The sequence below is a fragment of the Chelonia mydas genome, chromosome 3 (genome assembly GCF_015237465.2).
Source record: "Chelonia mydas isolate rCheMyd1 chromosome 3, rCheMyd1.pri.v2, whole genome shotgun sequence".
Classification (NCBI taxonomy): domain Eukaryota; kingdom Metazoa; phylum Chordata; order Testudines; family Cheloniidae; genus Chelonia; species Chelonia mydas.
Genome location: NC_057851.1, coordinates 200,018,799 through 200,046,164, shown reverse-complemented (window position 1 = coordinate 200,046,164; position 27,366 = coordinate 200,018,799). Strand labels below are relative to the sequence as shown.

The 27,366-nt window shown below is 43.8% G+C and overlaps 1 protein-coding gene across 4 annotated transcripts in view; it reads right to left on the bottom strand.

The window, feature by feature from the left end:
- Positions 1-25,036, bottom strand: part of MAP4K3 (mitogen-activated protein kinase kinase kinase kinase 3) — a 132,364-nt gene extending 107,328 nt beyond the window's left edge. Inside the window, exons 1-3 of one of the 4 annotated variants that reach the window (XM_037896248.2) lie at positions 24,779-24,814; positions 7,450-7,507; positions 5,044-5,112 (exon numbers count right to left, since the gene is read on the bottom strand). Coding sequence is in view for 2 of the 4 variants with exons in the window: in XM_007063162.4 (XP_007063224.1) it covers positions 7,450-7,507; positions 24,779-24,880 (160 nt within the window). In the remaining 2 variants the exon portion in view is untranslated. Of the gene's footprint in view, positions 1-5,043; positions 5,113-7,449; positions 7,508-24,778 lie in introns of those variants that run through there. The other 3 variants (XM_007063162.4, XM_007063163.4, XM_043544139.1) reach the window with 3 other exon arrangements.
- Between the last annotated feature and the right edge of the window lie 2,330 nt (positions 25,037-27,366).

The window sequence follows — 27,366 nt, the reverse complement described above, 5'->3', positions numbered from 1 at the left end:
TCCCCAGATTCTCCTTAGTCTAAAATAGCTTTAAGAACTTGGTAAAATAAAAATGTGTCTGACAGACTAGGACCTCCAACATTTATCTCTATGAAGAATTTTCTTCTTTAAAAAAAAAAAGAAAATATTTTTAACAGAATGTAAAGAGACAGACTGAAAAAAAAATGAAGAAAATTCAAAGGTATCCTGTTATGACCAGTTATTGCAGAAGTCTCTGGTCAATGCACTGTGTAAACCATAAGCCAGATTTTACAAAAGACCATTGTCCAGGAGTTGAGGACATACACTAAACTTATAGTGCTAAAGAACTTCCAATAGAATTGACTAAATTATTCCTTGTGAAGATCACATGTTGCAAATTTAGCCCTTTAAATTTCCAAATTGTTTGCAAACAATTATCATCAGACTTGTAAAACTGTTCATTTATTTTGTGTATTGAAAGCAAGTTTCAATCTACAGATTTCAGAGTAGCAGCCGTGTTAGTCTGTATTCGCAAAAAGAAAAGAAGTACTTGTGGCACCTTAGAGACTAACCAATTTATTTAAGCATAAGTTTTCGTGAGCTATAGCTCACTTCATCAGATGCAGGCTGCAAATTAACTGCTCAAATTCAGCTGTGTTATTCATAGTGTATAACTGATTACCTAAGTCACACGATACTGTTTCTGCTCCCAGACAGCATAAACAGCTAGAAATTATTCTCCTCCCCACAACCAGTCTGCAACTAGCAGACAGACTGTGATCCTTCTGAAATGTGGACCTTGCCCCCGTGAGCCAGGCTTTTGCTACTTGGGACAAAAAGTCACTCACTCAGAAGCCCTGGATAGCTGCTTCTATAAGGGAGGGAGGCCAGCTGGGACTTATCACAGCTATGCATCACCCTACCTATCAGTTGCCAAAAACCCACATTGAAGTACAAACTACTAGGCATAATTTAGGCCAGCATGACATAAAAGAAAATTAGAATTTTAATAGAGTCTCTCCATTTCAGGACCACCATACAACTTACATTAATCCAGAACACTGTCCTGAGGGTCAAGTTCATAGACAATGAAGGCAGACTGGAATTCGCTCTCCCAGAAATAGTATATTTGAGTATAAGCTTGGTCATATTTAGAAAGAGTTGCAAGACATCTTTTCCACCTACTAAAAGCTGAGAAATCGGGTAATGTAACTATCTGCCCATGACTTTGTCTACTCTATAGCTCCAGGGGGAACCTCTTACTCAGAAGATTAACCCAATATAAATCACATAAGGCCAACTACTGTGGTGGTGGTCCACTCTTTATATTACTGTGTAAGATGTCCTGAGAATAGTTCCAGTTTCACAAACATGTCTTGTTTAGGGCTATCCTACTATTAAACTGATTTTTACTATTTAGGATAAGATGTGTATATGCAATACACATATACAAGACATACCCAGTTACAAATATAATCAGTTAAAATATTAAAAGATTTTCTCTTCTAACATGGACCTTAAAGTGAAACAGCACAACAGCTAAAAAAATAATAAACTAAACGTACATCTTACAGTATTTGTTACGCTCAACAAGTCTAATCAGATCAGTCCTCAGCCCTAAAACACTTTATGATGATATGTAAATGAGATACACCTTGTAGAATCCAATTACATACACAATTAATACATAGCTCTATTATAGTGGCCCACCCGGTCTACTTTAGCTTTCTATTAAAAAGCTGAACTTTTCTAAGTGCTCTAACATCTGCATGGTTACTCAGACTGATTTGAAATCTGGTATGCCTCGTGAGCAGAGATCCTATCAATCTGTTTGCCATGGAAAAACACAAAAAAACATGGAATCTGCATTTTTACAGAGAACATTTACTTTACATTTTGTGAAAAAAATAAAAACATTAACTAAATTTTACTGAAAGTGCCAGTGTCACTTATTCCAAAGGTTCTCAAACTGGGGAGCACACCCCCTTGGAGGGATGCACTATGTATTCAGGGGGGCGAGAGGGGGAAGGGTGCATGAGAAGCTGCTTGTGGCGGCACTGCCTTCAGAGCTGGACGCTTGACCAGCAGCCACGACTCTCTGGCTGCCCCGCTCTGAAGGCAGAGTGCAGAACGGCAGCTGCTGGCCGGGCACCCAGCTCTGAAGACAGTGCCACCACCAGCAAGCACAGAAGTAAGGGTGGCATGATATGGTATTATCACCCTTACTTCTCCACTGCTGCTGGCGGCGGCGCTGCCTTCAGAGCAGGGTGGCCGGAGAGCAATTCTATTAATTTTATTATCATGATTGATGGCACTGGTAGGCTTCGAACTTGTTTAAAAATTGTAAATATATCAACAAAACATTGTGGTCAACTGATAAATATATATATATAAATATATATGGTATTAGTGGCTAGGGAAAGTAAAGTTCAGCATTTCATTTAAGCATGGTGAAACATGGATTTTTATGCTTTTTTATTGGAGAATTTTGGGTTTTTTTAATCATGGAAAACTAGGATCCCTCCTCATGAGGGCTCTCTGGCTAGGGTGAGAATCAAATTTGGGGTTATTTTAACCAAGGGGTTCCTGAGATACAGCTTTTAAACAGGGGTGGAAAGCTTTCTAAAGGTTGACATTTTCCTGAATGTTTTTTTGGGGATCAAACCATAGCTTTGATCCTGGCACAGGGGTCTCAACTGCTTGAGAGTTAGCCCCAACTAGCTCTTGGCACCCACTACTCCTTTGGGGTAGCAAAATTCAGTAAAATATTCTCCGAAGAGTTTAGCACACAAACTCAGTGGATTACACTGAGCACAGAGGTCAGAAGAGCCAACAGGATTTGTAGTCCTTTAAGTTTTGTTACAGCTGGGTAGCTCAATGGGATAAGCAGTAGTCCTTTGAACCCCATCAGTGTCAGTTCAAAACCCACCTGGGGAAGAAATCTGGAAAAAGTTTGTAGGCATCTTGTTCAAAGCTTTCAAGGGGAGGACGGAGTTTATTTTATGTAAGAGGAATTTAATCGAAGTTATTCGGGGTGGGGGGGAATCACATGTGAAAGGTTGGCTTGAACAGAACAGCAATTGGGGGTGAAGCAGTAGGAGTGAATAGGGACGAGGGGTTTGGGGCTATAGTGAAGGGATTATGGGAAAGGAACATGAAGGTGAATGGCAGGAGGACTGAGGGAAAATAGGGGAAGGGGCATTGTCAACCCCACATTCTCCCTTCCATTGCGTGGGCCAGCATTTGAAAGGCTAAGCCCCTCTTCACGACCTTCATATATGCTGGAAACTGGGGGTCCCACCCCCCTGTGGTGATCTGATCCACACATACACCTTCCCCCATATGGGCTGTGATTTGTGGGGCTACCCCTCTGGGGGTGTCTCAGTCCTTCCACCTTGTGTGTGTGTGTACCAGGATATGGGGGCCTCAGTCCATCTACGGGGGTCTGAGCCTCTTTCCCTAAACCCCACCAACATCAGCTTGGATCTGGGGGCTCTTGTGCCTCGAGGTGGTCTGAAAATATATTACGTATATGAATGCTTGCTGGGAGGAGAGGGTGATTGGGGTGGGAGAGTGGGTGGGAATAGTGAAAAGTGGGGGGTTGGGGGGAAGAGGCCTGCAGCAACAGATAGAGTATTACGGGGAAGAGGATAAATTTGGAATGGTCGTAGGGAAAGGAAGGGGTTGGACAAATGTAAGGGGTGGCAGAAGAACTGGGGGTTCTGAGTGTGGAGGCCCGTCAGCCCTGAATTCTCCCCTTCCGGGTGGGTGCTGGGATATGGGGAAGCCCTATGCCCTGCAAGGGTTTGAGCCCAGCTCCCTGCCCAATGTGTGTCCTGGGATCTGAGGGACCCTGCCCCACTTGGGGTGTCTGAGCCACTCTCCATGTCCCTCTGCATGAGCTGGGATCTGGGGGGCCCTATCCCTTTGCAGGGGTGTGAGATCCTCTTCTTGGCCCGTGAACTAAGGGGGGGCAGAATGTAATGCAAATTTAAACATCTGAAATTCACTGAAACGAACAATTAAGATACTTGTCACCAATGTGTGGAGGGTGATAAGGGGAGCTGGCAAGCCTCGAAGCAGAGGCAGGAAGCCCAGCTGGGGGTAGGTAGTGGGGGTGAGGGGCTCAGTTTAGTGCAGTTCAAGGCTACATAACCACGGAAGTGTGCAACCCTCCACTAAGCTGCTGCTTGTACCACAGCAGAACAGTGGAAGGCAAGAGTAAGCAAGGAGCAACTTCTTGCATGCCAAAGGCTCCTACTATGCTAACAATGGCTTAATGGGATGGGAAGGGGAAGGTAAATCTTGCACAGGATGCTACATGTTGTGGGAAATGGTGGGGAAATGGGATGGCAAAGGACAGAGACACACCTGTCTTCTCGGACACCTTTAAAGTTATTGTAACCACCATGTGATAAAACTGTCAAGATTTGGGGCCACCGACCTTGGCAGAGATCTCTCTTACCGGCCCTGTTAGCAATTACACACTCCAAGTATTTCCAAGCAAGACCATTGTCCCCATTCCACAACAGTGGGGATACAGAAGGGGAGGAGCACTGAGGAATCACACAACAACTGTGTGGCCTAGTGGAGAAACCACTGAATTGGCACTATTCCTGGCTTTGCCACCGGTCTGCTGGATGACCTTGGGAAAGTCACTTCACCTACCTGTACCTCACTTTCCCATCTGTAAAATGGGGATAAGGATGTAAAATTCATTACAATCTACTGATGCAACACACTATATAAAAGCTAGGTCATCTTCTAATTAAATTAGTGACAGTCCTGTACCATATCAACTGCAAAGCTATGTGAGAACTACAGCTACCCAAATGACTACTAACTCCTGCAACAAACGTTTTTCTATTTAAAAAAAAAAAAAAACAAACAAACACACACTAGGAAACTTCATTAATTCAGAGTTAAGGTTGCCCAGGGATATCTCATACCCTTCCAGAACACTGAGTCAAGCAAACTCAAACCTCTGAAAACCAGGAAACAGAACTAAGGTACATGCCAAAGCAACCTTAACTCTGGCTTCTTTGAGAAATGATCCAATAATCCCATAGCACACATACTCACACTCTGCCTTTGCAGATCGTGCACATCATTCAGGGAACAGGGCACATGACACCTGCAACAGTCAAACGCCTGTTTGGTAAAGCAAAATTTGTTTTAGATGAGCTGTACTGAACAGGAGTTCTCTGTCCTGTTCCACACTCAAACACTAAGTCTGCTCCCAAAAACAGTCCCAACAGTTAAATTTTACAGCCCTTCACTCTTATCCAAAATATTCCATCAAACACTACACTTTCACTTACCCATCATTAAACCCATCAACTGCTCTCGTATCCACCGCACTGCTGATAATCTGCATGGCAAGAAGACCCCTGTGCCCCCTAGTGACAACCTGCACAATTCAGTGCTGGAATGCTGAACAGTAGATCCCTCAAGGTACATATGCACCTCTTTCCTCTGATCACACACATTGGGGGGAGGGCCTCTGACCTAGATCTTCTTACATGACAATCACACCTCTACCAAGCTGTTCCAACTGATGCCTCCACCATTCAGTACACTGACACCTAACACAAGGAATGCAGTGGAATGCGTGCAGATAATTTCCAGTGGCTAGTCCCAGCTCTGGGAGACAGAATTAGGGTATGTCTACACTGGAAACTTCACAGCCCTGCCACAGGAACGCTCCTGCGGCAGCGCTTTGAAGTGCTCAGAGTTGCTGCGCTCAGGGGGGTGATTTTTCACCCCCCTGAGCCAGCAAGTTAGAGCACTATAAAACGTAAGTGTAGACAAGCCCTTAGTATTGCATTGGGGTGAACCTTAACTCCGAATTTCCTGGTTTTCAGAAGTTTGAGTTTTGCTGAAGGGCAGGAGATACTTTCACACAACCTCAACTCTGCGTTAAGTTTTTTCTCAGTGAATTATAGTGTGTTTTAGTCAGGGTCTTCATGAGTATTTCTGGACTCATGGAATATATTGAAGTCCTGGACCCTTCCAGGTCATCTATTACTCCTCCTATCTTTCTCGAGTAGTATTCCACACCTTCTCTCACTCTCCTTCTCTTTTGTCTCACTGTCTTCATTTCTCTTACCGTGCATAGTTTTCATTTCATACAGACTGATAAAGCGTTAACTGAATATTGTTAATATCTAATACTTCATGATTTTGGAAAAAATGTACACCTTACACTAAACTGAAGCTTTAAAAAGTTTCCTTTGAAATGTTTCACACCCATTGTTTGCTCATTTCTAGTACAGTTTCTTAGACTATATCTACACTCATAGGTGCCAACGGAAAAAAATTAGTGGGTGCTTAGCACCCACCGGCAGCCAAGCTCCCCGGCCACCCCTCCAGCACCTCCCGCCCGCTGGCAGCCCCGCAGATCAACTCCCCCAGCTCGCTCCCAGCTGTTCCGCAGCGTGCAGGAGGTGCTGGGAGAGAAGGGGAGGAGCGGGGACAGGGCAAACTCAGGGAAGGGAGGGGACGGAACTGGGTGGAAAGAGGCAGGGAAGAGGTGGGGCGGGAGCGGAGTGGGGGCAGGGCCTTGGGGGAAGAGATGGAGTGGAGGCGGAGCCTGGGGTGGAGCAGGGATTGAGCATCCCTTGGGAAAGTTGGAAGCTGGCACCTGTGTCTACACTACAACTGAAGGTGCGATTTGCAGCTCAGACACCTTTAATCTAGCTAGCACACTAAAAACAGCAGTGAAAACATGGCAACACAGACTAGGAATGTGTGTACGTACCCAGAGGGACTGGGCAGGTTTGTAGAGCCCATGCTGAAGACCATGCCACTGTGTCTTTGTTACTATTGTTAGCATGTCAGATTAAACATAGCACAGATACGCCTATCCAAGGTGCAAATCATACCTTCGAATGCAGCATAGACATGCCCACAGTACAGACTTTGTCCAATCTGATGCTCATTCTAAAAAGATTGTATGTTTACAAAAACATAATTCCTGGACACTTGATTTTCTTTAAGAGGATGCCCTGATTCCACTCTGCCACCCCTATCTTCCCGATACTAACCTGCATGGTGGGAATATTTGAGAATGCTGTTCTTATATTTATTGGTTACATCTAACGCAAAATACTATACGCCTTCTGCAGCACGATATGCAGAGACAGATGCAAGACAGGAGTACCACAGCTAGAGTTAGCAATGCAAAACAGCAGGCAAAGCAACACAATAAAAAATTAAAAGTAATCCTACGCTTTTTTGTTTGGTTTTTTTTTTGCATTTCTTTGTGTTCATCCTTCCATCCTTAAAAATGCATGTCAATGAAAGAGGGGATGCATAGCAGGAAATTTGGCGGTGAGGGGACCAAAAATTATCCCTATCCTTCTTGGTCATTTTTTTTTTTAAACGTTAATTTTGTAAAATAAGAGCAAACAAAAATGAGCACAATTAAAACATGGAAAATATCTGAAGTCTGTAAAGTGGTAAGCTTCACCACGAGGGGACACTTACCTGGTTCCAGTTTTATTACTTTAATTGCTGCTAGCTCACCCGTGTTAACATTCCGAGCCTATAAAAGAAAAGAGAAAAGTATATCTTAATTTTATATTCTTCAGTAATGTGAAGAGTTCATGCCAGAGCAATTAAAAACTCACTACATAAACTAAACATTAATTTTTTTTTATACAAATGTGGTGTTTTACAAGTCTGCACTAAATTAAAACATTTTGCAGATTTATGTGTTACATCAGATTTATGATTAGTTTAAGGTTAGGGGGGGGTTTTCAGTTAAATGTGTTACCGTAATTAAATGTAATTGGTCATAAATCATATATTTTGATTAGCTAAATAAGCATTGCTGTGCAGTTAGCACTACTACACTATTTAGAACTTCTTTTAAAGTACGATCCACATGACCGACTGATGACAATAAGCCAAACGTCGTTGAGAAGTCGCTGGCTTCAAGAAGCCACACACCATAATCCAAATTTTATAAATTCAGCTTTTTCTCTCCCTTCTTGCCCTGCCATCTTTTCAAACAAAATGGTGAACTATGCATTAATTCTTAACCATGCTCACAAGATTGAATTTTGCAACCACAACCTGGAAATCTTTAACGAGTTTTATATGGACATTTACCATGAAAAAGTCGAGAGAAATTTATTTTCTAATTACAAAAGCAAACTATCTTGCAAGGACACTAAAAGTTAATTTGGAATAAAGTGTGCGCTTCGGTACATCAGACAAATTATGCAGCAAGGGCCATGAATTATGCTGCACTGATGCTCTATAAATTTGTGACATACTGGGAATTGGGACAGGTTGCTTACAAAATAGTTTCAGCCTACATGGCTCCCAAACTGGGGGATCAGAAGGTATGCAGTAGTAAGCACACTGCCTTGATGAGAAGCAGCTTCCATCTAAGGCTCTTGAATCTTGTTGCTTTCAAGACAGTACTTCAACCTTTTCTGCTCTGTATTCTACTACATACCGTTAGTTCCCTACCCCCACCTACCCACAGTATCTTCTGCCTGTGAAGCTACTAAAATCAGCTAAGGAGTTAGTAGACAGTATGAAAACAGCCCTCCCACTGTCCCAGCCCAATATATGTATGTAGCAACTTGATTTTGAGCAGCATCCTAGAAAACTTACATGGCAATTGCTCAGCATCAGAATTACATTATACACTGGGGTGCTGTTATGCAAAAATGTACCTTATGTTACAGTAAAAAATTAATAGAAGCTAAATTTTAAGAAGACATTAAAAAGAAACCCAAATACGGTAAACAGCCTTCCCCCCCCCCCCCCCCCCTTAACTAATCATCTAGGACCACTGCTTGGAAGAATTTACTGGTCCTTAAAAGTATTTTGTATAAGTCCACCAGTGTGTTTCCAGCCCTGGCAAGTCATAATATAATAATACTCCTTCAAACGACGTTTAGATTATCAGTTCACTTTTCCACCCTTTCAATTACAACATGATGTTAGCAGATAAGTGACTTGAAAATTTTAAGACCAGCTTTACAAAGGTATTAAGGTGCCTAAAGAAGATGACATCAATGAGTTGGATTTTTAAAAGTTTCTAGGCATCTATCTGTATCTTTAGGCTCCTAGGGATCTTTAAAAATCTGGCCCTTAGAAGCTTAAGTCCCGCTGCTTTACAATAAAACTTAGGGTACTAGATCATGTTTGAAAATGGGACTTTGAAGATTTTAAAAAACTGAGCTGCTATCTCCATCATTATGCTTGTGAAAGCATGAAATTCTACCTATCAAATGGTATAAAGCCTTTCCTTCTAACTGTAGTGGTGTGAAAGATGAGCTTGTAAACTCATGTTTGAACTGGCGTTGAGAAAACAGCAAGATGTTAATCAATATGTGAAACAAGAGAGCCTGGCAACCTGCCAAGCTTAGAAATAAATTCTGCAAGGCAGTGGGAAAACACAAAAATCTCAGATTTCAATCTTTGGTTTTCTACCCTTAGCAGTTCCCATTACTAGACTTTAAACTTCTCATTTTTCCTTGGCATAGCAGTACTTTTTTGGCACTGCTATAAAACATGTGAAATAGATCAAAACTGTCTGCCTCTGGATGGACAGGATGACATACAGAACAAAGGCTGTCTTTTCTACTTGACAGGTTTCAGAGTAGCAGTCGTGTTAGTCTGTATTCGCAAAAAGAAAAGGAGTACTTGTGGCACCTTAGAGACTAACCAATTTATTTGAGCATAAGCTTATGAAGTGAGCTGTAGCTCACGAAAGCTTATGCTCAAATAAATTGGTTAGTCTCTAAGGTGCCACAAGTAATCCTTTTCTTTTTTCTACTTGAGTTTTGGCAATTGTAAGGACATAAAAATGGCCATACTGGCTCAGACCAATGGTCCATCTTGCCCAGTATCCTGTCTTCCAACAACGGCCTCTGCCAGACGTCTGAATTTTCCACACCTGGAACAATGTAGTTATACTGACATAAGGTTGTAGCATCGACCAAGCCCCAGGCAAAAAAGTCAGTCAATGACTTTACTTAGCCCAGGGAGAAGCTCTCCCATTGGCATTGGTGGCGTCTTCACTGAGCCGCTGAAGCACTGTAAATGTAAACGAGCCCTTAGTGTTTGGCTGAGACCAAAGCTTGCATAAGGGATAGATGGCTGAAGGTCAACCAGGATAAGACATATAATATTTGTTGGTTAAAAAAGCAACCAGGAAATATGCAGACACTCCATAGGAAGGTCTGCATTCATCTTCTGTTTGCACTTGCAGTCAAACTGACTCCCAGTTACTTCTGATGATCAAGAAATAACAATGGCCAAGTGTGTTGCCCACCCCCCCGCCCCCATTTATATATGGGTGGGAGCTTGCAATGGTTTCTTTCAAATGCAGACTTCACTACTGTTGCTCATGCCTTTCTAAACTCAAGATTAGATTATGGCAGGGGTTCGTAAACTTCATTGCACACAACCTCCTTCTGACAAAAATTACTTCACGACCCCAGAAGGGGGGACCGAAGCCTGAGCCTGCCCAAGCCCCATTGCCCTGGGTGGTACAGCCATAGCCCGAGCCCCACCATTCTGGGCAGAGGGCCAAAGCTGAAGCTCAAGGGCTTCAGCCCCAGTCGGGGGGCCTGCAACCTGAGTCCTGCCACCCAGAGTAGTGGGGCTTGGGCTTCAGCCCTGGGCCCCAGCAAGTCTAAGCCAGCCCTGGTGACCCCATTCAAAGCGGGCTGCAAGCCACTTTGGGGTCCCAACTCACAGTCTGAGAACCGCTGGTTTATGGTGATGTGCTCCACATAAAGCTGCATCTTAAATCCATCCAGAAAAATCAAACTGATGCAGAAGTCATCTGTCCATTTGTTGACTCATCTCACCATGAGTATATTGCAGTTATTTTCCATGATCTGTGTTGACTGCTATCTTTTTTCCAGATGGAATTAAAGATGTTGGCTTTGGTTTATGCAGCCCTATATGGCTTTCTACCAACTGCAGCATCCGCATGCAGTCATACTGGCAATTTTGATATGTTCCACAACCATAGCAAAAATACCTATACTAATTCAGTCTAAGAGATCAACACTGCTATAGACTAAACCTTCACATCTGAGGAAGTTTCTCAGCATTTTAAGGCCTGGTCTACAGTGAAAAGTTAGGTCACCAGAGCTACTTCAGTCAGGGGAGTGAAAAACACACCCAACCAACATAGCTGTGCCAACTTACTCCCCTAGTGCAGAGGCAGCTATGTTGACAGAAGAACGCTTCCGTCAATGTAGCTGCCATCATTCAGGGCAGCGGTGTTCCTACACCAACAGGAAAACCCTTTCCCTTGATGTAGGCTGTGTCTACACTATAGTCTCTACAGTGTAGACATATCCTAAGTAACCTTTGAGACACATTACTTCATCAACTGGGGACTGGGCTATACTACAGTTAGGTCAACAGAGGGCAGCTTACGTCAACCTAATTATGTCAGTGTATACACTACAGCCTTGTCCCACCGATGTGAGTGCCCTACTACACCGACATAACTCCACCTCCACAAGAGGCATGGGGCTTTTGTCAGTGTAGTTATGGCGATGCATACTTCCTTACATAGTGTCAAGGTTCCTTCCCCACTCTGACCTCTAGGGTACAGATGTGGGGACCTGCTTGAAAAACCCCCTAAGCTTATTTTTACCAGCTTAGGTTAAAACTTCCCCAAGGTACAAACTATTTTACCTTTTGCCCTTGGACTTTATTGCTGCCACCACCAAGCATCTAACAAATATATAACAGGGAAAGAGCCCGCTTGGAAACGTCTTTCCCCCCAGAATCCTCCCAAACCCTACACCCCCTTTCCTGGGGAAGGCTTGATAAAAATCCTCACCAATTTGCATAGGTGAACACAGACCCAAACCCTTGGATCTTAAGAACAATGAAAAAGCAATCAGGTTCTTAAAAGAAGAATTTTAATTAAAGAAAAGGTAAAAGAATCACCTCTGTAAAATCAGGATGGTAAATACCTTACAGGGTAATCAGATTCAAAACACAGAGAATCCCTCTAGGCAAAACCTTAAGTTACAAAAAGACACAAAAACAGGAATATATATTCCATTCAGCACAGCTTATTTTAATCAGTCATTTACACAAAACAGAATCTACTGCATATCTAGCTAGATTACTTACTAAGTTCTAAGACTCTATTCCTTTTCTGTTTCTGGCAAAAAACAACACACAGAAAGAGAGAACCTTTGTTTCTCTCCCCCCTCCAGTTTTGAAAGTATCTTGTCTCCTCATTGGCCATTTTGGTCAGGTTATCCTAGCTTCTTATCCCTTTATAGGTGCAAGGGTTTTTCCTTTGGCCAGGAGGGATTTTAAAGGGGTTTACCCTTCCCTTTATATTTATGGCACATAGGCTGTTGGCTGTCTTGCCAATTTCAGGGCTCCAGACTGGAGCCCTGAAATTGACAAGAAAGCTGGGTAGCTAGAGCCCAGCTGCCCCCACAGCTCTCTGTTCAGAGAGGTGATAAGCCCAGGTGGCTGCCCCCAGCTCTCAGCAGTGAACAGGGGGCAAGAAGCCCAGGCAGCTGCCTCCTGCTCCTTGTGGGGAGCAGGGAGGTGAGAAGCCCAGAAAGCAGTAGGGCTCCTGGTGGGGAGCTGCACAGAGCTGAGAGCCCTGGCTCTCAGCCCCCCAACACTGCCCCTCTTCAGTTGGTAGAAGAGCTCCAGGGGATGACACACACCGACAGAAGGAGGGGAGCGTGGACATCAGCCATCACAGTAATTACTGCGGTGACTGCAAGTTGACCTAACATAGGTCGACTTCAGTCTGAAGCGTACACATGCCCTGGAAAATAGTCACTTAAACCTCTGAAAACAGCAGGGTTCCAGATTAAGAAGTTCAATTTAACAGGTACCTGGTCAGAAACAAAGACTATCAACGTCTCTATACAAATGCAAGAGGCTTAAAGTAAAAACAAATTAACTAGAATGCCTCTCAATGGAAGAGGATCTTAATATACTAGGCATTATTGAAAAAAGTAAAATGATAAATCAGTGGGGTACTATAATACCTGGCTGTAAACTATACAGGAAAGACTGACTAGGCAAAAGAAGTGGAGGAGTAGCACTGTACTTAGAAGATTCTGCAGGATTTAGCAAGGCAAAAATTGAATGGAAAGGACCACACAGTTGCACCATTCTGGACATGAGGCCCAAAGCGTGTGCGTGTGAATATTTATTTATTTTAATAATATTAATATTAATTAGTAGGCCTATTCTACTGGCCTCCAGATCAAGAAAAGGATATTGAATGAGCATTGGCCTGCTAAACCCAGGGTTGTGAGTTCAATCCTTGAGGGGGCCATTTAGGGATCTGGGGCAAAAATTGGGGATTGGTCCTGCTTTGAGCAGGGGGTTGGACTAGATGACCTCCTGAGGTCCCTTCCAACCCTGATATTCTATGATTCTATGAAATCAGAGATTGCAAAAATCTAAGAAAAAAATAATGGCGGACTTCAGCTACCAACAGAAACTGGTCAAATGGCACTATAAAACAAAGTTTAAAGAAGCAATGTTTCAACACTTGAAGCCAGTGCTTCTTGGAATAGCTAGTTCTAGAGCACAAGAGCAGAGGCTATTCTTTACAGTCTTAAATAACAGTAGCTGAATCACTGAGTAACCGTGACTACAATATAATTAGATTCAACATCCTAGGAAGTAAGATACCAAGAACTGATAGAGGGACACCAAATTTTAGAAGGGTATATATTTCAATAAAATGAGGCTAGTCAAAGACTCTAAAGTTAAGAGTAAAAGTGAAATCTTTAAATGTAGCATGAATGCTATTTAAGGAAATCACAGCAGGCATTCTTGAACAAAAAGGGAATCAGGATGGCAAGAAGTAAACCCATTTGGCAAAACAAAAAGTTATTAAGCCAAATAGAGCCTTCAGGTTTGAATATCTAACCCTAATGAAACTAATACACAAGAACATAAATTACAGCAAGCAATACGTAAGAGGGAAATTAGAAGGGTTAAAATGGAAGTCAGAGCAAATAGCTAAGGCTCTTAATTATTGGTATTTACCAATTTTCCCAGAAATATTCCCACTGGTTTTTTGAAAAAGCCAGTATTCACGTCTTACCGATTTTGACGTGAATTTTGGGACCCAGAAATTTTTCCCAGGAGACAAAGATGGGGCTTTGCTGAAAAGCTGGCAGGGTCCAGCAGGGGTCTCTGTCTGGAAAGGGGTTTTAGTACTCATGGACTAGACTATTACTTCCCTCCTGAACCCGGAAGCCAGTACTACCTGACTGCTGCAGTGACAGGGCTGTTGGGAGCGGAAGGCTGCACCCCATGCGTACTGTCTCCCTGCTGAACAGAGCCTACACTTTCGAAGCCAGCCCTTCAGAATGGGAGTCGATGGAGCCGTCCTGCGTAGCCGCAGCAATCAGCCCCAGGGCACAGAACCCCGTCTGCTTTCCTTCCGTTACCCTGTCAGATGGCCTGTACACAGGAAGCAGATGGGGCAGCACTGAAAGCCCAGATGGGCCAGGATGGGACTGTGACAGGATCCTCGGGGTACAACATGAACTGGGGTACTGCTGTGCCACCTTAATTCTCCAGCCTGGGCCATCTCTCACAATGCTTTGCTAGTGACAAACAGCAAAACCCTCCAGATGCTCTTATCACTTAGCACAACGGTGTGTGGACTCCCACACCCAGCTAAATTGCATGAATGCTCCCTGAGCCACTCCCAGATCACACAGAGACAGGCATAAGTAAGTCTCTCAAGCCCCCAGCCTTGCACCCCCAGAATACGTGGTCTTGCCCTGATCAGAAGCCTGACCAATATAAGTTTATTATCCAGTCTGCCCCTCCCTCGATGTGGAGAGGACACGCACTAACCTTTGTAAACTGAGCTGAGATTTCCCAAGCACTTCAATCAAAACACACTGTTTTAGGTAAAATATAAAACAGATTTATTAAATACAGAAAGACAGATTTTAAGTGATTATAAATGGTAGTTACCAAAGAAAATAAAACGTAAGCACACAGTCTAAAATTATTAGACTAGGCAGTATTTGGATCAAGCAGTTTCTCTCACCCCACTGGATGCTGCAGGTAGGTTACAGTTCTTAATACACAGACTTCCCCTTTAAGCCTGGGACCAGTCTCCCGAGTTCAAGTCTTTGTCTTCGCAGTGCTCTTGTTAATTTCAACGTGGGTGGGGGAGGCGAAAGGCAAAACCATGATACCACTTTCCCCTATTTTATATCCTCAGTTCATGTGCCTGGAAAACACTAGCCCAGACATGTCCTGGCGGGCTTTGCTGAATCAGATTGAAGCAAACCCCTATTGAGTGATGCTTGTGCAGCCCTCTTAGGGCACTGTAAATCCCATGTTTACAACTCCCCTACTGATTAATGATCACTTAACACCCTCCTGGGAGTGGATCACCTCCTTTATTGTCACTGGAGAACTGGCAGTGAGTGACACTGAAATATGTTGCAAGTTTGAGAAACAACCATACAGCTAAGCCTCATAACTTCATACATACTAACGATATACATATTTTGACAGAACAGTGGATTTTAGCAGATCATGACGTTCCGATTCCTTATGTGGCATACTTTGTACAAAACATATCGTAACTACATGACAGTGGTGCATATGCGGGTTCCAAGTTGCTGCACTGAGGTACAGAGTACCACAAGGACTCTGTGTGGGTTAAAGACTTCTACTCCCCTCCTGATTCAGGCTCTTCCATTCCTCTGCAAGCAGGGGAAGTAAGAAAGGCAGGGAGCTGGGTCCTGGTAGCTGAGACTGCCCAACTGCTTCAGGCAGTGAAAGGCTTCCTCAAACACTACATGGTGAATAATCCCCACCCCATATGGATACCAGGCACTCTTCCCCCTCCACCCCATATCTCCATAAGTATTGGGCATCCTTCCTTTCTCCCCCCACCCGCCTTCTGTTCCTGGTTTTTACCAATTTTTCTCCTATTTTTAATAAAACCCAATAAATTCCCAGGACATTTTAAAAAATAAAAATCGAAAATGAGAGGCCTTACAAATAGCTAATGACATTAAAAAAAAAAAACACAAGAAATTATGTAACTATTTCAGAAGCAGGAAGCCTGCAAAAGAGTTGGTGGGTCTGCTGGATCACCAAAGTTAAAGGGAGCAATTAAGGAAGATCTATAGGCACTGCTGGGAAGATAGATTTATTTGTATCAGTCTATATCACAAAAGTTGTCAGAGACCTGTCCTTTTCTTGTAATAAAGATCAAGTGCTATCAGAAATTGAAGTGTCAAAAAGAAAAGGTGTGAAATAATCATATAATGAAAAGCAATATGTCACCAGACCCAGACGGTATACATCCAAGAGTTCTGAAGGAGATTAATTATGAAGTGGCTCAGCTGATAACAAAAACATGCAATTTTTCATCAGAAACAACTTTTGCGCCAGAGGGTTGGAGGGCAGCACGTATTATACCCTTTTTTTTTTTAAAAGGGTTCTAGGAATTATCCAGAGAATTACACACCAAAAAGCCATATGTCTACTTGGCAAACTGGTTGGAACTCAAAATACCTGGAAGATCATGACATGATGAGGTCTAATCACCAGAGCTTCTACAAAGGGAAAGTGTGTCTCTAATCCAAGGGATCTCAAACTTCATTGCACCACGACTCCCTTCTGACAACAAAAAATTACTACATGACCCCAGTAGAGGGGGACTGAAGCCTGAGCCTGCTCAAGCCCCACTGCCCTGGGTGTGCGGGGCCAAAGCCCAAGCCCCACTGCCCTGAGTGTGCGGGGCCAAAGCCCAAGCCCAAGGGCTTCAGCCCCAGATGGTGGCCTGTAACCTGAGCCCCACGACCCAGGTCTGAAGCTCTCAGGCTTCGACCCCAGGCCATGGTGCTCGGGCTTCGGCTCTGGCCCTGGTGATCACATTAAAATACAGTCGCGACCCACACTTTGAGAACCTCTAATCTATTAGAACTGTTTGAACACATCAATAAAATAGAAAATAAAGGCGACTGGTTGACAATTTTTACAACCTTTTTTCAGGCTAAGAGACAGGGTAAGTGGTCAATTTTCACCATGGCAAAAGATTAACAGCTGGTACCTCAAGGTTCAGCTGTTGTTGTTTACTCTAATTAACAACAGTTTTTGGAAGAGAGGTGTGCAGTGAGATAGCACAATTTGCAGATGACAATTATTTAGGTTAGCTAAATCCAGAGAGAACTATGAGGAACCAGAGGGATCTAAGTAAGCTAGGTGAATGGGCAACAAGATAGCAAAGTTCAATGTTTATAAACGCAAAATGCTGCATGTTATAAGGAAAAGTTTAACCTACTCATACACCCTACAGAGTTCTAACGTAACTGTTTCAGCTCTGGAAAAGAACTTGGGCATCACTCAATGTGGTCAGCTCAGTGACTAACTCTCCTCTGTGTCAGGTTTCAGAGTAACAGCCGTGTTAGTCTGTATTCGCAAAAAGAAAAGGAGTACTTGTGGCACCTTAGAGACTAACCAATTTATCTGAGCATAAGCTTTCGTGAGCATCCAATGAAGTGAGCTGTAGCTCACGAAAGCTTATGCTCAAATAAATTGGTTAGTCTCTAAGGTGCCACAAGTACTCCTTTTCTTTCTCCTTTGTGTAGCAACAGCCAAAAAAAGCAAACAAGATGTTAGGATGCATAAGGGATGATGAATTAGAGAAATATTATAATGCCATTATAAGTCAATGGTCAGACCTCATCTGGAATACTGTACACAGCATTTGTCACCTTATCTCAAAAATTAGAATTAGAGTGGGCTCAAAGAGATTGTAATATGAAGAGAAATTAAGAAGACTGGGATTGTTTACCTCAAGAGACAAATAGGAGAGAAAATGGTAACGGTATAAAAAAATGAATGGCCTAAGAGACAGATAGAAAGAACATAAGCTCCCAGTCCTATAAGACAAGAACCCTGGGGATATTCAATTAAACTGAAAAGTGACAAATTCGAAAGTGAGAAAGGAAATATTTTTTCACACAATGCATAATTAGACTGTGGCACACTACCACAGGAAGTCATTGGGTATGTCTTATACTACAGCTCGGAGCAAGCCTCCCAGCCAGAGCAGACAGGCTTGTGCTAGCAGATGAATGCTTAACACTCGAAATAGCTGTGTGGACATTATGGCACCGGCAGAGGCTCAGGCTAATCACTTGAGCTCAGACCCAGGGGTAGGATGGGTTTAAGCTCAAGTGGCTAGCCAGAGCCTCCGCAGTGCTGCAATGTCCACACAGCTATTTTTAACGTGCTAGCACAAGTCTGTCTACCCAAGCTGCAAGATTCAAAGAGGAACTGGACTTTTATACTAATAAGAATACGCAGAGTTATAGCAGTTAATGGTAAGAAAAATTTGGGAGGGATATAAATCTTCATGTTTCAGGGTTTAAGCCAATCTCTACTAGGGATTTGAATGAGACATCCATGGTGGAGTGGATTATCCCATTCCTCCCTACTGCGAATCTGGTTTCCCTATTGTGAGGTTTCTTGAACCTTCCTCGGAAGAATCTGTCACTGGAAACTATCAGGGACAGGACACTGAACTAGGTGGACTGCTGGTCTGATTCAATCTGGTCATTCTACATTCCTTAGGGGGCTGTATACCATACACAGTACCACCAAACAAGGGAAGTGGGATCATTTCCCACTAAACTGTGGGTGAAACTGGGGGGGGGGGGGGGGGGGGGGGGGCCCACGGGCTGTCTCTACAAGGCACCTATTGGTACACATACATAGGCACTTAAAGTAATTACATGATCTTTTAGTGTTAATCATCTTCAAAAAAAATTAGAGGAAGTTAATTTTCTCTCCTTGAATATTCAGGTCCACTATTCCCCACTTTCACCACAATTTGTTACGAACAAGATGCTGTCAATTATCAGTTTCATCTTTGCTCCAACTAACTACCAAATAGGATGCTTTCTGAGATTTAACAAAAGAACTAAGAGCAAATTTTTTGCAAAGATTTTCTACAGTGCAGAGTGGGCAAAACCACAACTTTCCCTTATTGAAATCAAGGGACATTGCCTGTAACTCAGTAGGACAGAGAAGTGAAACTGTTTTTTCAGAGAAGGAAAATCATTAGTTAATTCCTCTTTTGAGATGTTTACAACAGTGAAACCCAGAAACAGTAGATGCATGAAAACAAACTTACATGTGCCCGCAGAAGTATTTTTCACCCTGCCTAATAGGTGTCAGTTAAAAAGGGCTTGAGAAAAGTTTCTGTACGGAATTCTGTTCTATTCTTTTCTTATACGACACCCATCACTGTAGAACCTGAGCACCTTTCAGTAGAGCCTAATTACACATCTGCTGTGTCTTGTTTATTCTCATCTCCTCAGGAGAAGGAAGCACGTGCATTAGAATGTCTTGTTTTGATAGGGTTTGTTTTGTTTTAAATACAGGTTGCTATGCATTTATATTAAAGCACAGTCAAAGAAATGCATTTTGCATTTGGAAGTGGTGAGGTTTGGGATAGTCCTTAGTTCCTGCAGGACTTCAGGCTAGCTCCCAAGAAAGTTCTGTGTCCCTAACATATGCATTTTACTCTTATTGTAAAACACTGTGCCACAGAAGTATGCTTGTCAACCACAGTCTTAATCCAAGAGCTTTAGGTGGTCTTTTAGAAACCCTGGGGCCAGGCATGGAACACCACAAAGATAAGGACTGAGACCTTGAACTTGATTTGAAATTCTGTGGGAAAATAATGTAGAGAGTGAAGGACAGGTTATGTGCTTGCAGTAGGAGATGCGCTACAGTGTTCTGTACTACCTGGAGTTTTCTAAGTACTAAATCATGCTCAGAAACATTGTGTTGCTATAGTCCAACAGAGAGATCAGAAAGGTGTAAATAACTGAGGCACTGTCATCATCCACCAGGATAGGACGAGTCTCCTAGCCAACTGGAGAAAACAGGAAGTATTACTCACAGATGCTGCTACGTAACAGCTTAGAATTAGTGAGGAATATAAGCGTTCTCCTAGAATTCAAAAGAAAGAGCAACTGTGGCTATGTACCTTCCACCAAAGGGGACTGCACAACGACTACAAACTCTTCAAAATGCCTTCCTCATCACGAGCATAATTTCTGTCTTGCAAAGATTCAGCTTCAGCCAGCTGTTCTTCCTCCATGAGTTGATCTTGTCCAAGCACCAGGACATCTTGGTGATAGAAGAGTGGTGGTATGTAGTAGAGCTGCATATTACTGGCACTTGAATCCATGTCATTTGACCACTTCACCTTGTGGTTGCATGTAGATATTAAAAAGAACCCGAGAGATTTGATCCTTGTGGAATTCCACAAATGAGGTGGAGTACTGGGATTTGATGGAAAAGGTTCCAATTCAAAAATTATCCTGGCAAAGGTGACTGCAACCAGGAAAGCAATTTTGATGGAGTAGACTAAGTGGTTTGAATGGCAAATTTATTAAGGTATATAAAACTATATAATATTATAAGGTATATAATATTATGATGAAACCACAAGTTACAATTAAGTGTCTATAGGGTACCTCTGAGATGCTGCCTGCAGGAATCTCTGAACTACAGATCTACTCTGAAAATGACTAAAAATGATAATATCTTACTCATTAGATCCGCTCTGTGTTTCGGCAAGGTCATATCTGCTGTCTTTGGTAACAAAAATAAGTTATTACTTTTTACTCCTGTTAGCACTGCAGACACAACACAGCTCTGGGAAAGGGAGAAAGAGTCTCATGTTGCTTTTGCATCCTCCACAGAAATATTTACAAAGTTCCATTTACAGACCTAATGAGTTATACCTATGTAAACCATCAAGGCAATATAGCTTCAATGGAGAAAGGCACTCTCCTCATAATTTGATGTGCAATACTTTTGTTATCTTAATTTGCATATTCTGGAATGAGTTTGCATAGCTGCTGGTTAGAAAAGATATATTCTTCCCTATAAATCAAGCACATTTGATATGGAAACTATTGCAGAACCAAGAAAAAACCTCACACATCCTTTTTTTTTTTTTAAACAGACATTCCATCATCATCTCCAAATCTTCTCTCAAAACCCACTTCAAGGGGGCTTATAAAATGTAGCCTTATGTATTAACTTTAAGAAAAACTGTGCATTCCTCAAATAATGTGCATTAGCACATTTTTGGACACCATATAAATACCAGAACTGACCCAAACAGCAGCAGGATCTTATTGTCTTGACCCACGTCCTCATCTCTCTTCACCTTCTCCTTAGCTCTGTCCATACTACCTATTCTTATTTTACATTGTAAAATATCCAGTGCAAGGACTCCATTTTTGGGAACAAACACAGCTACATATCTATTTTTGTAACACATTAAATACATCTATCGCTATAAAGAAAACAGTAACCATACAGTGGTATATCCAGGTTGAAAGTCCAACTAAAAAAAGATCAAGGAAATCTAAGGATTCCAGGAGATACCACATTGCCCTGACTGTACTTTCTCAACAACTTTATAACCCGTTAAAAAAAAAGAGAGAGAGAGAGTCAGGTCAACAATTAGCAAGTGTCCACATTAAGGAGACTGTCCCCATAGGAAGGTAACAAATATAATGGCAGCCGATCCCAAGTTAACCCCCATGTAGTCACAAACTGCATGGATACTGAAGTCATGGCAGAACTATAAACCTGGCCAACTCCAATTCTAAGAGATTAAAGAATCAGCGTACCTGCACAGCACAATGAATCTAATTTAATCTTATCCTGGAAACTGCATGTACATGGTGAACACAAATGAATCCATTTTTCAGAATGGAATTTCTATGTCTGAAGGTAGATCAAATCAGGAATGGTACTGACTTTATTAGCCACCAACAGAACATTGAACTGAAGGTTATGGTGACTCTCAGCCAATGCCCTACTGCTCCCAACAAACCCTTGCCAAATCTAAAATAACTTAAATGTAACATACATAAATAATGGTATTATAATTGGAAATATTTCATTCTACAGTTTGAGGTTTTTAAGGTTAACCAATTGATCCAGGTTTGCTGGTTTGCATACATCTTAATACCTCATTCGTAACGCTGAAAACACTTTATCAAAAAACAAACCAAAAAAATCACTCCAGTTCCTGGAACAGTTTCAGAATTATGAACTACACTGGAAGACAGCTCAGCCAGGTTCAAAGTGGCACACTGAGGGAGGACCTGAACACTGAGTAAATGTACTTTGAAAAAGTCAAACCTAATCAGACTAGAAATTAGCATACTAATAAGGAGCAGGAACAAGGAAAAAACAAGCTCATTTTATATAGAGCTACCATTAAGAGCAGGGGATTTGGTGAAAAGGGCCCAAAATCTTTGTTAATATTTCAATGAGATCAGGTATAACTGAGATTCCGCACACCAACCTAAACTGATTTTATGAATATGCAATTGAAAAATGTTAAGATGGAATCAGTGTTGCTCACACACAACAGAGCATTAAACATTAGAAAACCAGAAATGCTTAGTGAAGGTCCCCCCACATATACCTTAAAAGAACGTTAGTGTTGCAAGAAAACCAAAAAAAAATGTTAAGGTAAAACTTCCAACACAACACAAAGAAAGTTTAGTTCTGCCCCCCACACATGCAAGCATATGGAGATAAAGTAAAATGAATGCATGTGTAATGCCACTTGGGGAACTGGCAGCCAACACTGCCTTTGTCAGTAGTTGTGCTGCACACATAAAATGGTAATGTGATTATATGTGTTTTTTTATGTTAACTTAGTGAGTTCCTCGTGGCATCTTTAAGGGAGCAAAGTTAAATTTGTCTGGTTAACATTGCCTTAACTAGGGAGGGTCTTATAACACTGACAATCTTTTAAGCGGTATGCTTAACCAAGTATTTCTTGGTTTTCCAAGATCTGTGTTTACATTCTGAAGTCTCAAGTTCTGGAAGGGTACAGGGAGTGGGAGACGCTGTTATACAGCAGCAAAATTACCTTCACCTTAACAAATTAATCAGTGGAACAGGTGATATTAGAACTCATGGTCTCCTGGCTCCCAGCCAGGTGAACATTCTGTAAGCTAAAGGTCATTTTGAAGGAAGCAAGCAACATATTCATCTGTCTGATCCTTGTTTGCCACTAAATTCAGAGGTGGAAATGGTGCTGAAGTTACGTCAGAATGCAGTTAAGGGGTCTGCACACCATGCTGGCAATGTATAAGTGCACCAATACCCCTCTGTCATCTTATTCTGAACTCCAAAAAGTTGCTAACTTTTCATATTTTAAGCAATGTACCTTTTTTCCTTTCACAAGTTTTCTCCTAGGCATGAGCAATTCAAAAACAGCTTAGTTTGAGGTACTCAGGTTCTTCCACACAAACTCAATCCTGACCTGATCTACCCATTTTCAGATCAATTTGACTTTTCTTTAAAACTTTACATAATGTAATATGTGGCTTTAAATGGAAATGTGGGTGAAAGCTTAACAGATTCTCTTAAAAATTAGCATACATGTGTTCAGAGGTTATTAATACAGTGCTACATACGCTACTGTGCTCATATCATATTTGGTTGTGTTATCCTTTTTCTTCTGAGACTTGTTTTCTGGTGCATTTGTTTGAACAAAAATGTGATCCTGACATATGAATGTAGCTGAGGCCTGATGGAAATGAGCAATTAACACCTGAAAGGAGGTCTCATTTCTTGGAAGATAGAATTAGGGAGGTAAACAGAACATTGAGTTTAAAAAGAATGTCTGAGCCAACAAAGATAAGAGGGAGAACACCTAGGGAACCATTTACTAAAAATGGACAAGGTAACTTAGAAATGTAGAGATTATATAAAGATCAGGTTCTACATAAACAGCCCATAGAGCATGCGGTACAGAGATTGGTTCCTGCAAAGTGACCAAAACAATCCAAAAATGTGTGATCTAAGGTATCGTAAATGCAATGAAATGTTTAAACGTATATGAAGGGAGAGTGCTTCTGTGTAACTTTGGATGTGTGGTATGCTCTAGACCAGTGGCAGTCAATTACTTTGTCAAGGTTCAAATTTCTTGGTCAACGTATAGTTAAGGTCCAGACTCCAGAGAAAATAAAAAATGATAATAATAAAATAAGTAAATGAAAAGATTGCAGGGTCCATACAAAAGTGTCCAGATTTGGCCCACCGTCCGCCTATTGACTACCCCTGCTCTAGACCCAGCCCTAAGCTTGAGTCTGATTAACTCAGCGTAGCTTTGTTGTATACCAAATAAAGGAACCTGAGTGACAAAACCTGGAGTCGAACTGGTTTCTTGGATCCCAGAGAACTGGGCGAAGTGTTGGCCCAGAACTGGACAAGCTGTTCTGGATAAGCGGAGGGACTCCAAACGTTGACATGTATATTCCCACCCGAAATTGTTTTCTCACTCACCCACCCACATTTGAGGTAGCGGGCTTGTTACAGCCATGTTGGAAAGTTATCCCGGGCACCTCCGCGACCAGGCTCTTCCCCAGAGAGGCGAGAGTGACGAGGCGACTCCGCCGGCTGTCAGCTCGCCAGGCGGAGGAAAGCCCAGCCAGCCTGGGCTCTGCTCCCTGGACACAAACTGGGACCCCCCCGCCCCTTGTGTCGCTGTGCCGGGGGCTGCCCCCCGCCTAGGAGCGAGGACGAGAGGCGCTCCGCGGGGGAGGCCCCCGTGACAGGAGCCAGGCCCCCTGCAGCCGGCAGAGCCTCTCCAGGCAGGGACCCCCACCCCTGCGGCCGCCCAGAGGGGGGCCCAGCCAGCCAGGACGGGGAGGGAGGGCGGCCCCGGCGGTGCTGCGGGGGGGCCCGGCGGCTGACAGGCGCTGCCCGGTGCGGGGCCTGCCCGGGTCGCTACCTTGTAGACGTCGCCGTAGGTGCCGCTACCGATGCGCTGGATGAGCTCGAAGTCCTCCTGGGGGTTCCGCCGGGAGAGGTCGCGCACCCGCCCCACGCTCATGGCGCCGCCGAGGCGGAGGGCCCCGCTCGGTCACCGGAGGGGCCGGTTGGGGGAGGGGGGGACACCGAGGACCGATCACCGCCGTCCCCCGACCTGCTCAGCCAACATGGCGCACTACGCGACACAGGGCGCATGCGCGCCTCTCCCCCGCCCCCCCCCCAGGCCAGAGGCACGGGACGGAGACGCTACAGCCCAGCGCGCGCATGGGGCGGGGCGAGGAGAGCGGCGCGCGCCCTAAGCTCAGCGGCTCCGCCCCTCCCCTGCTGCCCACGTGGCTCCCAGCTGGCGAGGCCTCAGCGGAGGGGGGCCGAGCCCGTGGGCTCTCCAGTGCTACCCACGTCTCATAACTGAGAAACCAACACGTTACAAGCCCGGGACAGTCCGCTCTCCATTCCCTAGGCTGCCCTGACCCCCTGCACGCACCAGTGCCCTGTCCCACTCCCCAACCCTGAGCCGCCCCGACCCCCAACTCAACAAGGCCCCGTCCCTTTCCCCGGGCCACACTGACTCCCGTCCACTCCCAACAAGACCCCGTCCCAGTCATTGCCTCAGGTTGCACTAACCCTCTTCCCTATACCCAACAAGGCCCTGTCAGGCTCATTGCCCCCTGCCGGGCTGAACCTACACCCAATAAGACCCCACTCATCCCAGGCTGCCCTGGTCGTAAACCCAGCAACCCATCTCCCCTTGCCAACCCAATCTGTGCTGGCCCCTGTGGCCAGCAACATCCCATCCCTGTTCACTGGTCTTGCCTGCAGCTTTTTCATTCTGCCCCCACTCCCTCTCCTGGGCAGTTGACCCCTAAACCCAGCAAGACTCTCTCCCCCTAAAACAGCCTGGGTTGCTCTGCCCCAGGCCTGGTCTACACTACTGAGATTAGGTCGATGTAAACTGCCTTGTATCAACCTAACTTTGGAAGTGTCTACACTTAAATGTTGCTCCCAATGTAACTACCCTGCTACATCAGCAGTGTAGAGTCAAGGTCAATATAGTTAGGTCACAGCATTGTCCGTTTTACACTGTGTTACTTACATTGACTGTTACTGGCTTTCAGGAGCCATCCCACAATGCCCCACATTGACAGTACAAACAATACAAGCACTCCTGTTGAGGATGCACACCACTGACACAAGGAGCAAAGTGTAGATATGCATGAACAATGTAATTACTGTGGCAGCTGTATGCTGACGTAAGTTAGGTTGGCTTAATTTTGCAAAGTAGACATGGCCCCAGTATACAGCAGTCAGTATTACATCAGCAAGCACAGTGGTTCTCAAACTTTTGTACTGGTGACCCCTTTCACATAGCGAGCCTCTGAGTGCGACCCCCCCTTATAAATTAAAAACACTTTTTAATAACACCATTATAAATGCTGGAGGCAAAGTGGGGTTTGGAGCGGAGGCTGACAGCTCATGACCCCCCATATAATAACCTCATGATCCCCGAGGGGTCATGACCCCCAGTTTGAGAACCCCTAAGCAAGCATAACTGATCACAGCCACACTGTGAAAATTGGTAGCGTGGAACAGGCCAGCAAGCCTACCTGTACTTCTTTTCCCAGTTCTACTCATGCTACAGCCCTTTGTGGGCACAGCGTTAAACACAGCAGCTCTCCAGTCACCCGTACAGTCTCCCAAGACAAACAGGAGATGGGACCTGAATTCAAAGGGAGAAAAGAAGCAAGGGAAAAAAAACCCTATGATCCCTGTGACTCCCCCTTCCCAACTCCAGCTGTGAGCATCCCTCACACATGGATGAGAAAGACCCTGTGACATGGGGTGTGTCAAAGCTGGGAGGAGTGGTAGATACGCTGGAGAATAGGGATAGGATACCGAGGGACCTAGACAAATTAGAGGATTTGGCCAAAAGAAATCCGATGAGGTTCAACAAGGACAAGTGCAGAATCCTGCACTTAGGACAGAAGAATCCCATGCACCGCTACAGACTAGGGACCGAATGGCTTGGCATCAGTCCTGCAGAAAAGGACCTACGGGTTACAGTGAATGAGAAGCCAGATATGAGTCAACAGTGTGCCCTTGTTGCCAAGAAGGCTAATGGCATTTTGGGCTGTATAAGTAGGGGCATTGCCAGCAGATTGAGGGACGTGATCGTTCCCCTCTATTCGACATTGGTGAGGCCTCATCTGGAGTACTGTGTCCAGTTTTGGGCTCCACACTACAAGAAAGATGTGGAAAAATTGGAAAGCATCCAGCGGAGGGCAACAAAAATGATTAGGGGGCTGGAGCACATGATTTATGAGGAGAGGGTGAGGGAAATGGGATTGTTTAGTCTGCGGAAGAGAAGAATGAGGGGGGATTTGAAAGCTGCTTTCAACTACCTGAAAGGGGGTTCCAAAGAGGATGGATCTAGACTGTTCTCAATGGTAGCAGATGACAGAATGAGGAGTAATGGTCTGAAGTTGCAGTGGGGGAGGTTTAGGTTGGATATTAGGAAAAACTTTTTCACTAGGAGAGTGGTGAAGCACT